General features: G+C 51.4%; 1 protein-coding gene across 3 annotated transcripts in view; it reads right to left on the bottom strand.

The window, feature by feature from the left end:
* The window catches only part of LOC116940161 (A disintegrin and metalloproteinase with thrombospondin motifs 3-like), an 87,054-nt gene that overhangs the window by 45,137 nt on the left and 24,020 nt on the right, over positions 1-17,897 (bottom strand). For all 3 annotated transcript variants that reach the window (XR_012941243.1, XM_076065553.1, XM_076065552.1), the window contains exon 5: positions 13,531-13,745. Coding sequence is in view for 2 of the 3 variants with exons in the window: in XM_076065553.1 (XP_075921668.1) it covers positions 13,531-13,745 (215 nt within the window). In the remaining variant the exon portion in view is untranslated. The remainder of the gene's footprint in view (positions 1-13,530; positions 13,746-17,897) is intronic.

The following is a 17,897-nucleotide window of genomic DNA, read 5'->3' on the forward strand; positions in this document are numbered from 1 at the left end:
CAGGTTTCAAGTAGGAATCTGTGTGGGTGGGTTTCCTGTAGACAGAATGTCCCAATGAGCCATCATGTCTCCTCTCAAACAGAACATCCAAGAATGGCAGCTTGCCATCTTTCTCCACTTCCATGGTGAATTTGATGGCGGGGTGTCTGGAATTAATGTGGTCTAGGAAAAGGTTCAAAGCCGGGAGGCCATGTGGCCAAATGACGAAAGTGTCGTCTACATATCTCTTCCACAGGGAAGGTCTGAGGGTGGAAGTCTGGATGGCGTCTGATTCAAATTTATCCATGAAAATATTGGCTATCACTGGTGACAAGGGGGATCCCATGGGGGTACCCTCATTTTGTTTGTAGAAGGGGCCATTCCAAGTAAAGTAGGTATTGTTGAGGCAGTGCCTAACCAGTGCAGGTGTATCGGGGTCTAGTCCATGTTGGACCAAATTTTCAATTATTTCAATGGTATCACCTGATGAAGGCCATTTGTGTTGTGGCCGAAACGTCGTGAATTTTTTTGTTGTTTTTTACGTGACTTTACCGAATAGAACCAAAGAGTATGGATCCTTGCAGTCACGAAAGCTTTAAATCTAGAATCAAATGCAGTGTTAATGCAGTGCCAAGACAATTTCAAGCTTAGATTTGGCGCATTAAATAATCATTACACTGAAACGTAATACAACCTCAACTGTGAGTTTAAACACGCTGACCCATTTTATAAACTGTTCTGCATATTGTACCGTTTTTAAGGTGGGACTATTCCCACTTTAATGCCAACGCTATCCTAATCTAAACAGACGAAACCACAGTCTAGATTATAGACTACCAGTATACTCCGATTAAGAACCAGGCTACAGTCTACATTAGTGTTTCTTATATTCACTTTATTTTTTTATATTATTTTTCTATCTACGTGACTTTACCGAAAGAACCAAAGAATATAAGAGGAAACCGCACTACGAGCTGTTCATTTACATTTTAAAGTCGTGCAAATATTTAAGATATTATTAGCTACATCAAACATAAACAAGCTCAAGAATTACAATGCCAGATGAAAGTTTTATATATCATATACACGGAGCGGTTGTTCTTATTTTGAATCAGATAACTCTTGTTTTTTTGGCGCAATTCCATCGAAAATTATCCTGATAGGATCGTCCGCGTGTCTCAGCCGGGAAGGGCAGAAAGCGCTTTCCCACCTCGTTGCAGCTCGCAGCATTAATATTCTCGCTGCAAGCCAGGAATTCACCGTCATAAAATCGCTTTCATGTCACAGTGTTTGTCTAATGCTTGGGCCCACTCCAGGAGCCTCTGGCAGACACATGGCACACAACACGCTGAAGCTAACAACCGCAATCGCCATGATTGGGGAGGCAGGGTGGGGAAGTGGTAACATTCGTCCCTCACAGGGAGACGTGCCTCTCGGTTTCATTCCCGACTCGGGCACCTTTCCACGTGAAGTTTGTATATTGTCGCCGTGTTTTGCAGAGCGTGAGTGTGTAGAGTCTGTATGTTCTCCCCCTATTCTGCATGAGTTTCCTCCAGGTTGTCCGGTTTCATCCCAGAGCAAAAATATCATACAATGTAACTTTCATTGGCCAAACATGCCAATAAAAATACCTACAAATTACTAAATTTAGATTACACATAGAAACATCGTCGTGTATTGTGAAAATATTCTTGAGACTTGGTGAGACTTTCCTGGGTAAACAAGCAGACTCATCTTCTTTGGTTCTTTCGGTAAAGTCACGTAGAATGAGAATAAAATAATAAATTGATAAAATAAAATAACACAATAATTTATTTTATCAATTTATTATTTTATTCTCATTCTACGTGACTTCACCGAAAGAACCAAAGAAGATGAATCATTGCAGTCACGAAAGCTTTAAAACGAAGCAGACTCATATCACATAACTATGCACGAAAAATATAAAAAATCGGAACATCATTGAGGAAATGCCTTCAGCAATTGGTATTCATATTGTCCCACCTCCGACGAGCACGGTTGGCTATGTACGGTGCAAAAAGCAGTTCAACATACATCGTGAAGACAATGTGAGACAAATGAGGAGCATGGCTCGAAGGATCGGTTGAGATTCATCTTCTGACCTCTGCTTATGTTACGTTACAAACTTGCATATACTTTTAGCTGAGTCAACACATTTGGAAAGAGACAATGCAGCGCTATTGAGAACGACAGCAAACATACCCCAATTGAGAATTAAATACTGTTATTTTATTTGCTTGTGTGGTAATGGGGCTTTGTATGACGGGGTGTGTAACGATCCATAGGTTAAAATAAATTAGTACACTCACATTACAAGCATGAAATAATTATGCATGGGAGTCAAATATAATTTTTATATGTTGCTTGTAATTAGTCGCATGATAGAAAAATCTATATTTTAATTCTTACAGCTGGAATTTAGCCAAATGAAATGGAAAACCAAACTTAGTTTTTAATGGAGGTTTTGTGCAGTCTACGGTGGTAACTGAGCTGCAATCACCAACCCGGTACTGATGGCGCCTGCCTGGGTTCGCATCCAGGATCTCAGAGGTACTCACTCTGTGCTCTTCTCTCTCAGCTAACTCGCTCAGAAGTGTGCCGCTCCACCAGACATGAGGTTGACAAAAACATACTTTGACAACTTCCCCTCATGTTTAAAATATCTTTTAATTTTCACGTCGGGTTCAATCTCACTTTAAAACCTCATTCTGAATGGCATTTTAAAGAGTGGTAGTTATGAATTCATGAAGCCATATTGGGAAGGCTTCAAATATTTATAAGCTGTTAGTAATGGGTGTGGAAGTAATTATATCAAAGGATAGAGAATTGGCCTGCATTGCAAATAAAATGTGACGCAAAAAGCACCCGCTTTGGGATTACTGCAATGCACTGCAGCTTGAGCAAACATTTTGTTGAAAAGATTTATATTCTTTGAAAGCCATGTTCTGTAAGATTCTAAACTGAGCATGAGACTAAATATGCCTGAAGACCCGCACGCCGATCGGTGAACAAAATTACACAGTGCAATGTAATAATTGCAACATGTATTATGGAGTAAGGTTAGCGTGATTACTGCTAATTAGCAATTCAGTTCACTCTCGGAATTATTGATGCAATCGTTTACACGTTGTGTCATCCAGTGAGACGTGTAATCTGACATAACCCTGTGACCTCTCAACAATGACCCTCTGACCAAAGGAAACACGGAGTGAGATGAACTGCCTGGTGTAGTGGAAGCCTCTGTTTTGAGCACAACCTTCTTGGGAGAGGGGGGTTAATGAAGTCCAATGCTTTTCGAGTAATTGCTGTTTTGGTGCAATCGCAGGATCGTCACCATCAGGTTTTATTATATACATGGTTAAATGTTTTAATTCACCTTGAGCTTTGTATAGCAAATCTAAGGGGTGGCCGACAAGTTGGCGGCAATGGATCTATATGAATTAATAGATTGTGGAAACAAATAAATAAATAAACGTTTCATGTAAGAATTAAATAGCTAATTGTATGGATAATCAACAAAAGTTAGTAAATTACATGTGTAGTGTAATAGCGCCGGCTGGTGGACAGCAGCGGCAACTGTGGTGGACAGACAGCACACACGCCGGTGGCGGTGTGCACGGGGTGTTGGCAGAGCGGAGGAACTGGGGCAAGGATCACAGAGGACCCCATCTGGAGGCCCCTGGAACCTGCTAGCGGGTTCGAGAAGGGAGGCGCGGTCAGGGCGGAGCCAGGCCGTCCTGGGAGCATAAAAGGAGCCGAGAGCGGGGGGCTCGAGGCTGCCGGTTCTAGCAATGGACTCGTCTCCTCGTCGCTGTCGTCTCATCGCCGTCGTCGCTAAACGTCTCCGCTAGATATTGCGCTACGAAGGAGAGCAGTTGGCTATCTCAGTCAGCGCCATCAGTGTTAGATGGCTAGTGTTGTGTACAAGCTAGGCTGAACTACTGTGGAGGGTGGGCGGACGAGACCGTGAAAGTTGTTAATAAAGAAAGTGCCTCCAAGAAACTCTGTCTCTGAATCGTTGACACTACACATGTGAAGGAGTAGGTTTTGGGGGCACAATTGATGTATTTTTAATATTGTAGGCTTATAATTATTATTATTATGACTAGGCTTGTTAACCCAGGAAGGCCTCACCGAGTCTCAAGACTCCTGTTCAGGAGGGTCCTGCCAAGTTTTCACAGTCGGGGTTGCTACTGCTGCTGTGCGTAATCCCACTCCAGTAATTTGCGGGTAATTTTTCAGCATTGGAATGTTTGTAACACAGTTACATTGTATGTGTGTCTTTTTGTAGCTGATTTATTACTGCTTCTGTCGGTCGCCTAAAGACTGTCATCAGTCTCACATTGGCATGTAACTGCTAACAGTCAGAGACACATGGATACCAGGTAATATGCAAGTTAGGAACATCATAAATATTGACCGACAGAAGAGTGGGGCTTGGGCAATGGCCGGTGAGCAAGACTAACAGGAAGAAGCACGCCCAAGAAAAGGGGTGCTGCGGTGGCGAGATGTAAACTACATCGCTTGGTATGCAGGAGGCCATGGGTTCAATCCTGACCCTGACACCTGCTCTATATTTGAAGTTGGCATGTTCTCCCCGTGGTCACGTGGATTTTTCTCCAGGTAACTCCTGTTTTCCCCTAAAAATTTAGAAACATGCGTTTTCGAGTATTTGTTTGCTATAAATTTCCACGTGATGGTTGCTTTCATTTCTGGCAGGGTCGCTTCTGAAAAACTGCTATTTAGCTCAGTGGGCCTTACTTAGTCAAATTAAAATAGTTTAATTTAGTTTAAGAACACGCCTACCGCGCAGATGGAGTGATGATATCAACTCATGGTGACGGCTTGGGAAGGAGACCATCTAGCAGTGGATAGATCATGGCTAATGTAAAAAGTTTTATTTTACCAGGAAAGGCCCACTGAGCTATATAGTTCTTTTTTTTTCAGAAACGAATTGGCCACAAATGATCCTTATGGCGGTACCCCGGGGTACCGAATAATACAAAATGGCCGAGGCAAGTAAATATTTTATTTATGCGACGCTAATATTTCCAGGGGTGTTAATTAAACTCCGCGACTGGGGTACCAATCAATCCGAAATCGGTGCTACTCCGCGATGTGGAAACGCCAAACATGAGCATAAAAAATCCGTTATCGAAAAATGCAACTTTGAATAGTGCATCGTGTACAGCTCGTCGAGATGAGTCGATTGCCGCATCGCCGACCATCAACAGATTAAAAATAACTACATCACGGACATTATGCGAGAGCCGGGGCACTACGGTACCCCGGGGTACCGCCATGAGGTTCAAATGATAGCGAAGGGGCTTTATTCACGTGGACATTTATCAGCCAAATACTATAAACGCACATTGATTCTAAACGTGGAGGAAAACACTGGAGGACTCGGAGAAAAACCCACGTGACCACAGGGAGAGAGTAAATGCAAACTCCAAATATACAGGCATCAAGATATTGTGGTGCCACCGCAGTGAAGCCGCTCCGTCGGGGCCGTGCCCACCACCGTGACGCCGCCACCAACGAGCGACGGGGCCGACGCTGCTCGCCCCTCACCACCCCCCACATGAACACACACACACACCCCCACGTAGAGCCCCGAGGGGAGGTCACCCGGCAGGTTTTCACCCAGAAGCCCCTCATGGGATCAAGTTTCACGGTTTCGGGAATTGGGCGATCTACCCCGAGGCTAACGCGGCGCCGTGACCTGGTTTGTAGTTACATGGTCACGACGGGGGCTGCTGAGCCACCGCGGATAGAGAGCACCCACACTCAACACGGGTCAGCAAGCAGGTAGAGGGTGGGGCAGAATAGCGAGCGGCGGGAAAAACATGGGGCTGTCCTCTCCTTGTAGGACGTGTGCGCTTGTGCGAAGGGGCAGAAAGCGGACGTCGGAGAAAGCACTAATCCGGTCATCGAAAGAGCGGGAAATCCGAGGCCCCTGATTGGACGGGAGGCCAGGGGGGCGGGTAGCGCGGTGCCCTTTGATGTGAGGACGATAAAAGGGGGTGAACCAGGGAGTGAAAGGGTCGGTGTTCTTCAAGGCATCGAGGTCAGCGGAGTGGTCGGCCAGCAGTTCGAATCGTCCGTGTGATGAGCCTCCAGCGCAGCCGGGCCTGGTTCTCCACGGAGACGACGTACAGCATCGCCCTTCCACAGCTTCCGGTGCATCAGAGTGGGAGTAAGAGTAAGTAAGGGAGAGGTGAGTTTGGGCTAATTAACCAGACGGTAGAAAGTGGAGCGACAGGCAGGATAAATTGAGTCCCAGATCACCGAGGGATAGCTTAGTGTCTGCTGACCCACACAAACACGCGGAGTTTAGTTGGTTTATTCGCGGGAATAAATCATCAGTAGAGGATAAACCGTGTCGTGTGGTCTTTGTGAGTGCGAAGAGGAGGGGGGAGTGCCTTGTGTTCGCGTGCAAGCGCGGCTGTTCACACGGCCTTTAAATCGGCTCAGAGGTGCCTCCTCCAATCGGCGGCGAGCGCGCGGTGGACGCCCCTGCCCTCTGACCCCTGACCCCGAGTTCCTCGCGTGCGATTGGTGTACGAAGCCGGGCAGGTAGTGGCGTCGGGTTTGTTGGTGCCTGGGCACGTAGGGCGTGTGTGCGAACGGATCCCGGGGGGCTAAGCGCCAGCCGCAGAACATGCCTTGCACAGCAGCGGCGAAGGTAGGAGAGGCGGAGGGTAGCAACCCTCCCCCGAGTGTAGAAGAGGAGAGCCTCGGATCGCAAGGGAGTGGGGATTCGGGGAGTAGCGGCCTCCACAATATGGTGTCACAAACCCGCAGCGCGTTACCCCACGCAAAAATAAGGCATATATTCACCGGCCAGAGGACTTCTTCGTGGAAAGCATTTGCCCGCAACGTCATAGGGGCTAAAGAGATTAATGGGTGGACGGACGCGCAGGCGTTACGCCAACTTATTATGAACCTGGATAGGCGGGCAGCCGACTTTGTGGAGGCCCTACCCGCAAGCGCGCAAACACAGCTAGAAGAGCTTATGCGCCGACTTGATCTGCGTTTCGGCACGCCGGCGCCAACCCGGCGAGGACCTGCGTGACTATGCCGAGGATGTGCGCGCGCTAACAAAGATCGCACGCCCGGGGTACACGACTGAGGTGATTGAGGAGCTTGCCGCCGAGAAGATCCAGCGGTACTTGGCTCGCACCTCTTGGTGGCAGCCCGATATAAGCTGTACACGTCTCCCCTTTAACGCCCTGGTTGAGCATGCGCGTAAATGTGAAATAATTGCTAGTGAGCGCGCGCAGCTTCGAGGGCTGGGACGAGAGCGCGCCATCGCGAGCTTGCTTCCAGAGGAGGAGGAGGAAGAGGGGCACGCCAGTACGGGAAGGGGTCGGGCAAGGGAACCTCCAGGGCCCCGTGAGACAACCCCGGGATGGGTAGCAGGGCTACAGACCGGCATGGGGGATATAGCCGGCCAGGTGACCCACGTACGCGAGGAAGCAAATAGAAATATGAAGACCATCTAGTCGGAGATGGGTGAGCTACACCCCCCACAGTAGGGGGGTTAGCCGGGCGGTTGTCCCAGTTAGAGTCCGACCTTGGACAGCTGCTTACGGGAAGGGGGAGAAGGGATGGGCAGGGGACTTCCTATGGGACCACCCCCGGGCATGTTACCTATGCGACCGCCGAGGGCATCTCGTGAGAGACTGCCCGCAGATCGCCCGCGCTAGACAGGCGCCAGGGTTAAACGCCAACGCCCCCTAGAGAACGGACCATCTAGGGGTGCAATCAACGTGGTCCCGACACAAAACGACGATAAAAATAATGGTGAGCGAGTGACCTCCACGCAGATTCCGACCACAACACCCAAGGACGCGGTGAGGACGGGCGGCTGGCTACGGGAGCTTTTGGCAGGAATCACAGGAGCCACGTTGCTGGTAGAAGGGCAGGTGAACGGGCAGCGCACGTGGATTCTACTGGACACGGGGGCGGTGGCCTTACTCGTGAGCGCCACACACTGCAGCGTGCTCGGGGTTGACGTGAGCCACCTGCAGGCCCCGGATCGTGCGCTGCACACGGCGAGCGGAGCCGGGATGGGGTTGCTGGGAAAAATCTCCCTCGAGGTCTGTCTCGATCACCAGGTGTGAACACAGGAATTCTACGTCTCGAGTGTGTTGTGCCATGAGTGTATTGCAGGTACGGACCTCCTGGAGAAACTGGGGCTCAACGTGCAGCCCCGCCAGCGATGCGCCACGGTGGAAGGCAGCGGGGAGCAGATTCCGTTCCTGGGACAGGGGCGGAATCGCCCTCGCTTCACACCCGTGGCCGCCACCCTGGTGTCGGCCGTCACCATCGGCATGCTCGCCGAGATGCTGGTGCCCGTGGCAACACCCTCCACCGACCCCACACGCCGACCATCGGGCGAGGTAATGCTAACTCCTCACCCGGAGTTGGCGGCGCGGTACGGGGTTGTGGGATCAGCCACGCTGGTCAACGCAGACGGGGGCCGACTGTTTATGCGGGTATTTAACCCACACAGTACCCCAGCAATGCTACGACGATGCACCCCGGTAGCCACCATACACCCCCTGCACGCGCGCCATTCTAACGACTCGGTATTTGCGCTTTGGGCTGAGGACCCCGGTCGCCCCGAGGACAACCAGGACCTGGCCTGGCGAGTCGGCCCGACTCCCCGAGCCGAGGTCGTTCCCCTGCTTGATTCGTTACATGTACCTTGGGCAGATTTACCTAAGCGGGAGGCCGATCAGCTGCGTGGGTTACTGCGGGAGTGCGCCGACGTGTTCAGTGAACACGACTCGGACATGGGTCGGACAGACCTTGTGAAGCACCAAATTGACACCGGTGCCGCCCGACCCATTAAAATCCCCGCATACCGAGTGGGCACACCTGAACGGGGCCAGATTAAAGAAGCAGTCGTGGATATGCTCCGCGATAACATAATCCAGCCCTCAGCGAGCCCCTAGTCTGCCCCGTTGGTACTAGTGACGAAAAAGGATGGGTCGACCCGATTCTGTGTTGATTACCGAAAGTTGAATGCAGTCACCCTCGGCGACGCCTTCCCCATACCACGCATCGATGACACCTTTGACAGCCTTGCAGGAGCACGGTATTTTTCCACCCTCGATCTGGCATCCGGGTACTGGCAGGTGGAGATGGCGGAGGAGGATCGGCCAAAAACCGCGTTTACCACCCCGATGGGACTGTTCGAGTCCCGAGTACTCCCGTTCGAGTTCACTAACGTGCCTGCGACATTCCAGCGGTTGATGGAGTTGGTGATACGGGGCTTGCAGTGGGAACAGTGTCTAATTTACCTGGATAATGTGATAGTGTTCAGTAGATCTCTGTGTGAGCACTGGTCCAGGCTGCGAGAGGTGTTCCAGCGATTGCGAGCAGCCCATCTCAAGCTCAAGCAGCGTAAGTGTTACCTTGCGCAGCGCGAGGTGGGGTACCTCGGATACCGAGTAAGCGAAGCAGGGGTGCGCACCGATCCGGAGAAGGTACGCGCCGTAGTGGAATGGCCATGGCCAACGAACCTTACGGAGATCAGATCATTCTTGGGGCTCGCCACCTATTATCGTCGATTTGTAAAGGGATTCAGCGAGGTTGCACGCCCCCTCGCCCAACTCACATCCCCTAAGAACCCCTACCAGTGGACGGAGGCCTGCCAGACGGCCTTCACCACCCTCAAAGACCACCTCACCCACACACCCACCCTGGCTTTCCCCAATTTCACCACTGATTTTATTTTGGACACCGACGCCTGCAGCAGTGGGCTGGGCGCGGTGCTGTCGCAGGTGCAGGATGGGACGGAGCGAGTCATCGCATATGCCAGCCGGACCCTAAGCGGGGCCAAGCTAAACTATTGTGTAACCCGTCAAGAACTGTACGCCATGATCTTCGCATGTAAACAGTTCCGGCCGTACTTGTACGGTAGAAAATGTCGGGTACGCACTGACCTTTATGCCCTGCAGTTCCTCCTTACATTCAAGGAACCGCGGGGGCAGATGGCCCGATGGCTGGCGCAGCTGCAGGAGTACAATCTAGAGATCGAATACCGAGCGGGGCGGACGCACGAAAACGCGGACGCCTTGTCGAGACGGCCTGCGGTGTGCGCCGAGACGAGGGCGGAGGAGGCCTGCCCGTGCTTCACGAGGGGACGTTGCCGACAGGCAACGGCCCCCAGAAGCGCGCTGAGACTAACCCGCCTCCAATGAGAGAAAGTGCAGTATGTGCCACGGAGACCCCGACAGGAGGAGCCAGGGACCCGGTGGACCACCCGGCGGTCACGGAGCCCACACCCCGGGGCCCGACGGGTCGCTCAACCCCGCCCGATCGGGTCCAAGAGGACGTCGGCTGTGCGTTCCCAGGCCTCGACGACGAGCAGCTGAGACAGACCCAGCAGCGGGACCCAGACCTGGCGGCGGTGGCAGCGGCCCTAAGGGAGAAGAAGAGCGCCCTACCGGGACCCTGGAGTGGATTGTATAAGCGGTTGAGCGTGCAGAACGGGGTGGTACGAGAGCTAACCGAGGCCGGCCAGTCAGGGTGCATCTGTGTCCCCGCCCAGGTGCGACCCCAGCTGCTGAGGCTGGTGCACGACCACCCGCTCGGGGGCCATGACGGGGAACGGCGCACTCGGGAGACCCTGCGTCGCCAGTATCTTTGGCTCAAATTAGCACAAGACGTGGCCGCCTGGGTACAGGGCTGCCGCGCGTGTCAGCAGTGCGGGCCGAAACCGGCGCGCTATCAGGTACCCCTGAGGCCAGTCTGTGTCAGTCGAACGAACCAGCTGGTCGGGATCGACCTGCAGGGGCCATTCCCGCGATCCCACCGGGGCAACCGATATATAGTGAGTATTTCACACGCTACCCCATAGCGATGGCCATCCCCGATAAGACAGCCCTCGTGGTGGCCCGAGCATTCGTGGAGCACTACGTACTTAAGCACGGGATCCCCGAACGGGTCATCACCGACCAAGGTAGTGAGTTCGAGGCTGAGCTGTTTCAGGCACTGTGCCGCGAGTTCGGAATCCAGAAGGACCGAACCACGGCATACCACCCCCAGGCGAAGGGTATGGTGGAGCGGATGAACCAGACCCTAGCCGGGAAGCTCAAACGCATGGCTGCCGCAAATCAGCGGGACTGGGACGAACACCTCTCCTACGCCCTGTTTGCCTACACCACCACGGTACACACGTCTACGGGACAGACCCCGTTCCTAATGATGTTTGGCTGTGAGTCCCGCCTACCCGCAGATCTGCTGTTCGGTGTCCCCCCGCCGCAACGGGAGGAAGGGAGCCGCCCCGTGGAGCACCTGATGGAGACTCTGTGAGGAGCCAGGGGCCGGGCCTACCCGCAAGGAGAGGCCGCACACCAGCGGCAGGAGCAGGGCGCCCGACCCCGTATGGAGCCCCCCTTCTACTCGGCGGGCTCTAAGGTGTGGCTGCACACTCCTCGCGTCGGGGCCGGACAGGTGGGGAAACTAATCACCTATTGGCGGGGACCCTGGACCATGGGGCGGCAGATCTCCCCCTGGACGGTGCTGATTCAGGGGGGAGAGAGAGGCCGGGAGATGGTGGTCAACGTCCACCGATTAAAACCATGGAGGGCAGCTCCAGCGAAGGAGAACCCCGCCGCTCGAGTAGCTCGAAATCCCGGGGTCCCCACACCCCCAATACACGGGGGCCTCGCGCGGCATATGGGCCCCACGGGGCCCCGAGCCCCGAGGGGTCACGGACCGGGCCGGGGGGGGGGCGGGGACGACGGCCCCTAAACCCTGCCGCCTCTGAGTTTGTCCCCCAGCCCGCAGGTACCGAGGGCCGAGAAGAGCCGTTGGAGTGGAGGAGGAGACCGCCGCCAGAACCCCAGGGGACAGAGCCACCACCCCCGAGGCCGGCCACGAGGGCCGGGCGAGTCCCGCGGACCCCGCGGCGCTACCTCGTGGGGGCAACCCAGGCGAGGTGCTCCAGTCAACCCGGACGGGGACTGGCACCTTGGGGGGCTGTGTGGTGCCACCGCAGCGAAGCCGCTCCGTCGGGGCCGTGCCCACCACCGTGACGCCGCCACCAACGAGCGACGGGGCCGACTCTGCTCGTCCCTCACCACCCCCCACATGAACACACGCATACCCCCCACGTAGAGCCCCCACATGAACACACACATACCCCCCACGTAGAGCCCCGAGGGGAGGTCACCTGGCCGGCAGGTTTTCACCCAGAAGCCCCTCATGGGATCAAGTTTCACGGTTTCCTGCGACCAGGGAATTGGGCGACCGACCCCGAGGCTAACGCGCACCGCGGCGCCGTGACCTGGTTTGTAGTCACATGGTCACGACGGGGGCTGCTGAGCCACCGCGGATAGAGAGCACCCACACTCAACACGGGTCAGCAGGCAGGTAGAGGGTGGGGCAGAATAGCGAGCGGCGGGAAAAACATGGGGCCGTCCTCTCCTTGATGGACGTGTGCGCTTGTGCGAAGGGGCAGAAAACGGACGTCGGAGAAAGCACTAATCCGGTCATCGAAAGAGCGGGAAATCCGAGGCCCCTGATTGGACGGGAGGCCAGGGGGGTGGGCAGCGCGGTGCCCTTTGATGTGAAGACGATAAAAGGGGGTGAACCAGGGAGTGAAGGGAGCGGTGTTCTTCAAGGCATCGAGGTCAGCGGAATGGTCGGCCAGCAGTTCGAATCGTCCGTGTGACGAGCCTCCAGCGTAGTCGGGCCCGGTTCTCCACGGAGACGACGTACAGCATTGCCCTTCCACAGCTTCCGGCGCATCAGAGTGGGAGTAAGAGTAAGTCAGGGAGAGGTGAGTTTGGGCTAATTAACCAGAGGGTAGAAAGTGGAGCGACAGGCAGGATAAATTGAGTCCCAGATCACCGAGGGATAGCTTAGTGTCTGCTGACCCACACAAACACGGGGAGTTTAGTTGGTTTATTCGCGGGAATAAATCATCAGTAGAGGATAAACTGTGTCGTGTGGTCTTTGTGAGTGCGAAGAGGAGGGTGGAGTGCCTTGTGTTCGCGTGCAAGCGCGGCTGTTCACACGGCCTTTAAATCGGCTCAGAGGTGCCTCCTCCAATCGGCGTCGAGCGCGCGGTGGATGCCCCTGTCCTCTGACCCCTGACCCCGAGTCCCTCGCGTGCGATTGGTGTACGGAGCCGGGCAGGTAGCGGCGTCGGGTTTGTTGGTGCCTGGGCACGTAGGGCACGTGTGTGTGAACGGATCCCGGGGGGCTAAGCGCCAGCCGCGGACCATGCCTCGCACAGCAGCGGCGAAGGTAGGAGAGGCGGAGGGTAGCAACCCTCCCCCGAGTGTAGAAGAGGAGAGCCTCGGATCGCAAGGGAGTGGGGATTCGGGGAGCAGCGGCCTCCACAATATACCAATCCAGGCAGTTAACATCTCGCAACTGTGGCGCCTATATATGTTCGCACCGTACTTCGTCAACTGTGCTAATCGGAGGTGTGCGGTGCTCATCGAATGTGGTGATGATGATGATGATAATAGTGGTGGGAAGCATAGGTGTGGTGCTACTCACGATGTTCATGAGGGTGAGCAGGTAGTTTTGCACGTGCTCCTTGCCATGGAAACGCACCACCGAGTCGTCTACGGCCAGCATCACCTCCATGTTGTACTCGTCCTTCTTGGATCCACGTCTCCTACGATGACGCTGCTGCTGCTGCTGCTGCGCGCGTTCCTTCAGTTGCTCCTCCACGGCGTTCGCCGCCACCGCCAACTCCGCCGGCCCAAAGTCTGCAGCGCCAGGAAAAGAGTGGAGAGCGAAAGAGAACGGCCACGGGGCAGGAATTAAGCTAAACTAAACGTTTTATTTTACCAGGTAAGGCCCACTGAACTGTATATCTCTTTTTCAGAAGCGACCTGGCCACACATGATAGCGCAACGTAGCGGCTTATCATGTGTAAAATTATAGCAGCAAAAATGAACGAGAAATGCGACGAAAATTCAAGTGGCATATGGCGGGATTGAAGCTAAGTCGACGCTCATGGCTGGAGACGTGACAGGGATGATTTTTCAGGGAATATGGAAGAGAAACGGAGCAGTTGGTGGGACAATGTGAGATGTTATACGGCACTGTCCATGAGAGGCGCTGAAGATCGTAAAAAATAGACAGCAGCTGTTATGGATATCAATAATTAGTTGAGGATGACGCTTCGGTAGATTGAATACTTGCGAGTCAATGCAACAAGTAAAACTGTTTTTTCATTTATAATAAGTTGCTTACCAGTACTACTAACTCATAGCCCTTTGTCAATCCACTGCTGGATGAAGGCCTTCCAATGCTTTGAATTTCTAAATTCTTTGCGACACTGTGGTCACCGTGGGTTGGTAAAAGAGAACCCAGGGCACGTTCAGACACCACTCGCCATTGATGATAGCTGGAGCTGGGAATCAAACGCAGGTAGCCAGGTTCATTGCACAGTGTGCTAACCACTGCGCCACAGCTCCACCCCATAAGCTCGTTAACTAATTGAACTCGATGTGACAGCACGCCGATATCAATGAGCTCTTTGGCAAGGGAGATCTGAGTAGAAATATATTTTATAGACTTGCAAGAAATAATTCATCATGAATAAAAGAGGGAATTGGTGTGTAACGTTTCACAAATATTATGAGGATGAGGTTTTAATGAAGAGAGTAAGAATTAAGTCATTGTGTCCACCTGAGGGAGAATGGTGGACCACAGGAGATGTAACTGCTACCAAACAGAGACATGCAAGAGATGTAGTATAGAATAATAAAATACTTAATTGATTTACACGCTTGTCCGCGGTTCCTCATGCCTCTTAGTCGTTCTCTCCCTCTTTTCGAGGGCGTGCGAATATTGTGTGGTGCATTACAAGTTGAAATAACACATATTTTATTATTATTACTTAAAGTTAATTGAGAAATACCAACGGCGATCAGTATCGTCCTCTTGATCAACCTCCCACACAGTCAGTCATCCATCGTCCACCCTCCTCCGTGCCTAGGCAAGGAGGGCCCTGGCTCTTGGTGCCAGGCTCTGGCTCATTAGCAGACAACCACGGATGAAGTGTAACCATTGGACCTGAACCCAGGTTGATCGTGATATAAGAATCAGCAGAGAGCTAGACAACTAGAAATAGAAATGTTTCACATCTCTGGCATATACACGTGTCAAGTCGAAGCCAGAGCGATATCCGGTGGAAGTGAGCATTCAGGCAGTAATCATCTCTTGTTTCCAGCCATTAGCCAGTGGTGGTAATTCCATATCCCAATGGTGGCGTGGGGGGAGAGGGCAAGTATATCCAGCGAACTTGGGATGATGGGCTGAGTGAAGTCCCAACCAGGATTTGAACTCGCAACCTTCCAATTGCGAACCGCTCGCTCTACTGCTGAGCCACCTGGCCGGTTTGCTTGGCATTCAATCTGCTGTGGTGGCAATAGACGTGGAAAAAAAAAAAACAACTTGGGCAAAAAAAAACAACTTGGGCAAAAAACTCGACCCAGGAATGCATGATTCGTGCCTTGCCAAGAGATTTTGTTTTAATATATTGAATATCTCGAGCGCTTCATCCACAATGTCAGGCCCCGTGTTACGTCAAGAGCGGCGAGGCTGAGATTGCAGCTCGCGTGCCCCACAGCCATGTCAGGTGAACAGTGCGTTCCACTCTCTGCCCAACTCACACGTGGTGCAGCGGCTGGAGAGCATTACCCGAGCTTGTAGCACATCAGGTACGAGGGTAAAAAGCGCATGGTTTATTACTGACCATTTACTTAATTTTCTCACAATGGCTTCTCTATGCAGAGGGCACGATGTCAATTTTTTTTTTTAAAAACAATTTTACATAAGCAGGAATATTTGAGGCCGATGTTGATTGGAATTTTACTTCATAGCCAAATCCTTGTTTTGTAAAAAAAAAAAATATGCTAGTTTAAATATTTTAATGCATTTAATGCACATAAGGAGAAATTACAATGATACACCGTTGCTCCTGACGCAGTTGTCTGGCTTGACCACCTGAATGTGAAATTGTAGTTGATGCTCTGCATCTACATCAGCCACACAAACGAAGAATGCGTGTAAAATACTTCATTTATCAATGGAGAGCTACAAAGCTTTGTCAATCTCAAGACGCTTGTTTTTGTTATTCAACAGCGCCATGACGCAGAAATGCACAGAAAGATGGTGCTGAATATTGGCAGTTCCTCAGAACGAAATATGAGGGCAACAATTCTTATCACCAGATTTCTTTTGCAATTTCCTCTCCCGAGTATTGGCAGACGCGGTGATCTTGTGAGCGCCCGGGCAAATGTGCTCTCCCGTGGGAACCCAGGGGGTGCAGCCGGGCAACGTGCACTCTCGTGAGCGCAGAGTATCTCCCAGCCACTTCAAGGTTGAGCGGCCTTGGCCGTAACCCACCGACCCTGCCCGTTCCCTCGCCCTAAAACCTGACCCCCCCCCCCCTTGATTAAATAACTGCTCCGCGCTCGGGCAGACGTGTCATTTTTACTGCAGGGAACACTAAATCCAAACTGAATGGACGTTTTGCTGGTTCGGCCATGCATGCGATAAAACCCATTGGCTGGCAGTGCGCTGAGGGCCATTGTGCCCAGTGTTCTTGTACAATAAGAACTTGAGGGTTTTTGCCCAGTGTGAGAGTCGCTGCCAGCCCCTCAAATTGAAGACGCATTAGTATACGCTGATTTATAGTAGGCGACGCCTCTTATATAATTCCCATGAATGAGTGTTCGCTACAGCCGATTTATCAATGCATAATGCACCTGCGATCAGGATTTTACTCTTTTATTATTTGCAAAAAAATTTGACTGTTGTGCAATTGAAAACCATCATAATAGTTGTGGTGCTGCTAAATCACATATTGAACTATTTATTATGGTGTATTTGTACATTTTATGGCTTTGGAATGTTCTTAACCCACAGAATTGCAAAGCATGACTGTGACATAATTCATGATGATAAACGATTGTGAAAATTCCCAACTCATCTTGCATAAGATTATGTCACAATTAGAAAGTTAATAAACAGTATTAAGTGTATTATCTACACTTAATGTATTATCTATACTTAATGTATTATCTACACTTAATGTATTATCTAGCCCCCCCCCCCCAATGATCCGATCGAAATTCCTAATTTCAATCGAAATGTATTTGTAATAAATCGGCATTTTGCGACTCCCACTGCCACTGTGTAGCATATTATTACGTGCCAGGGACTCTATAAGATAATAGGACAATAGTCTGAGTCTATAATTGGCAATAAGTAACGGTAAAGCAGTTATAAGCCACTCACGTAATTGTGCACAGTTGCGTATACAGGACACGACTTCCTTGAAGGCATCGACACCTTCAGCGAGCGCGATGCCGATCACACAACGCGGTTCGAATTGGACCCTCGATCGATGGCTGCGTCATCTCCGCACACGTGTCGAATAACAAGCAAGGGACAAGTCCTTACTAACTACTAACAACTCCTTACTTACTAACAACTCATTACTTACTAACAACTCATTACTTATTACTAACTCCTTACTTACTAACAACTCCTTACTTACTAACAACTCCTTACTTACTAACAACTTTTACTTACTAACAACTCCTTACTTACAACTTCTTACTAACAACTCCTTACTTACTAACAACTCCTTACTTACTAACAACTACTTACTAACAACTCCTTACTAACAACTCCTTACTTACCAACAACTCCTTACTTACTAACAACTCCTTACTTACTAGCAACTCCTTACTTACTAACAACTCCTTACTAACAACTTCTTACTAACAACTCCTTACTTACTAACAACTCCTTACTTACTAACAACTCCTTACTAACAACTCCTTACTAACAACTCCTTACTTACTAACAACTCCTTACTTACTAACAACTCCTTACTTACT

Source organism: Petromyzon marinus, chromosome 8 (genome assembly GCF_048934315.1).
Source record: "Petromyzon marinus isolate PM22_M1 ecotype Great Lakes invasive population chromosome 8, UKy_Petmar_22M1.pri1.0, whole genome shotgun sequence".
Taxonomy (NCBI): Eukaryota; Metazoa; Chordata; class Hyperoartia; order Petromyzontiformes; family Petromyzontidae; genus Petromyzon; species Petromyzon marinus.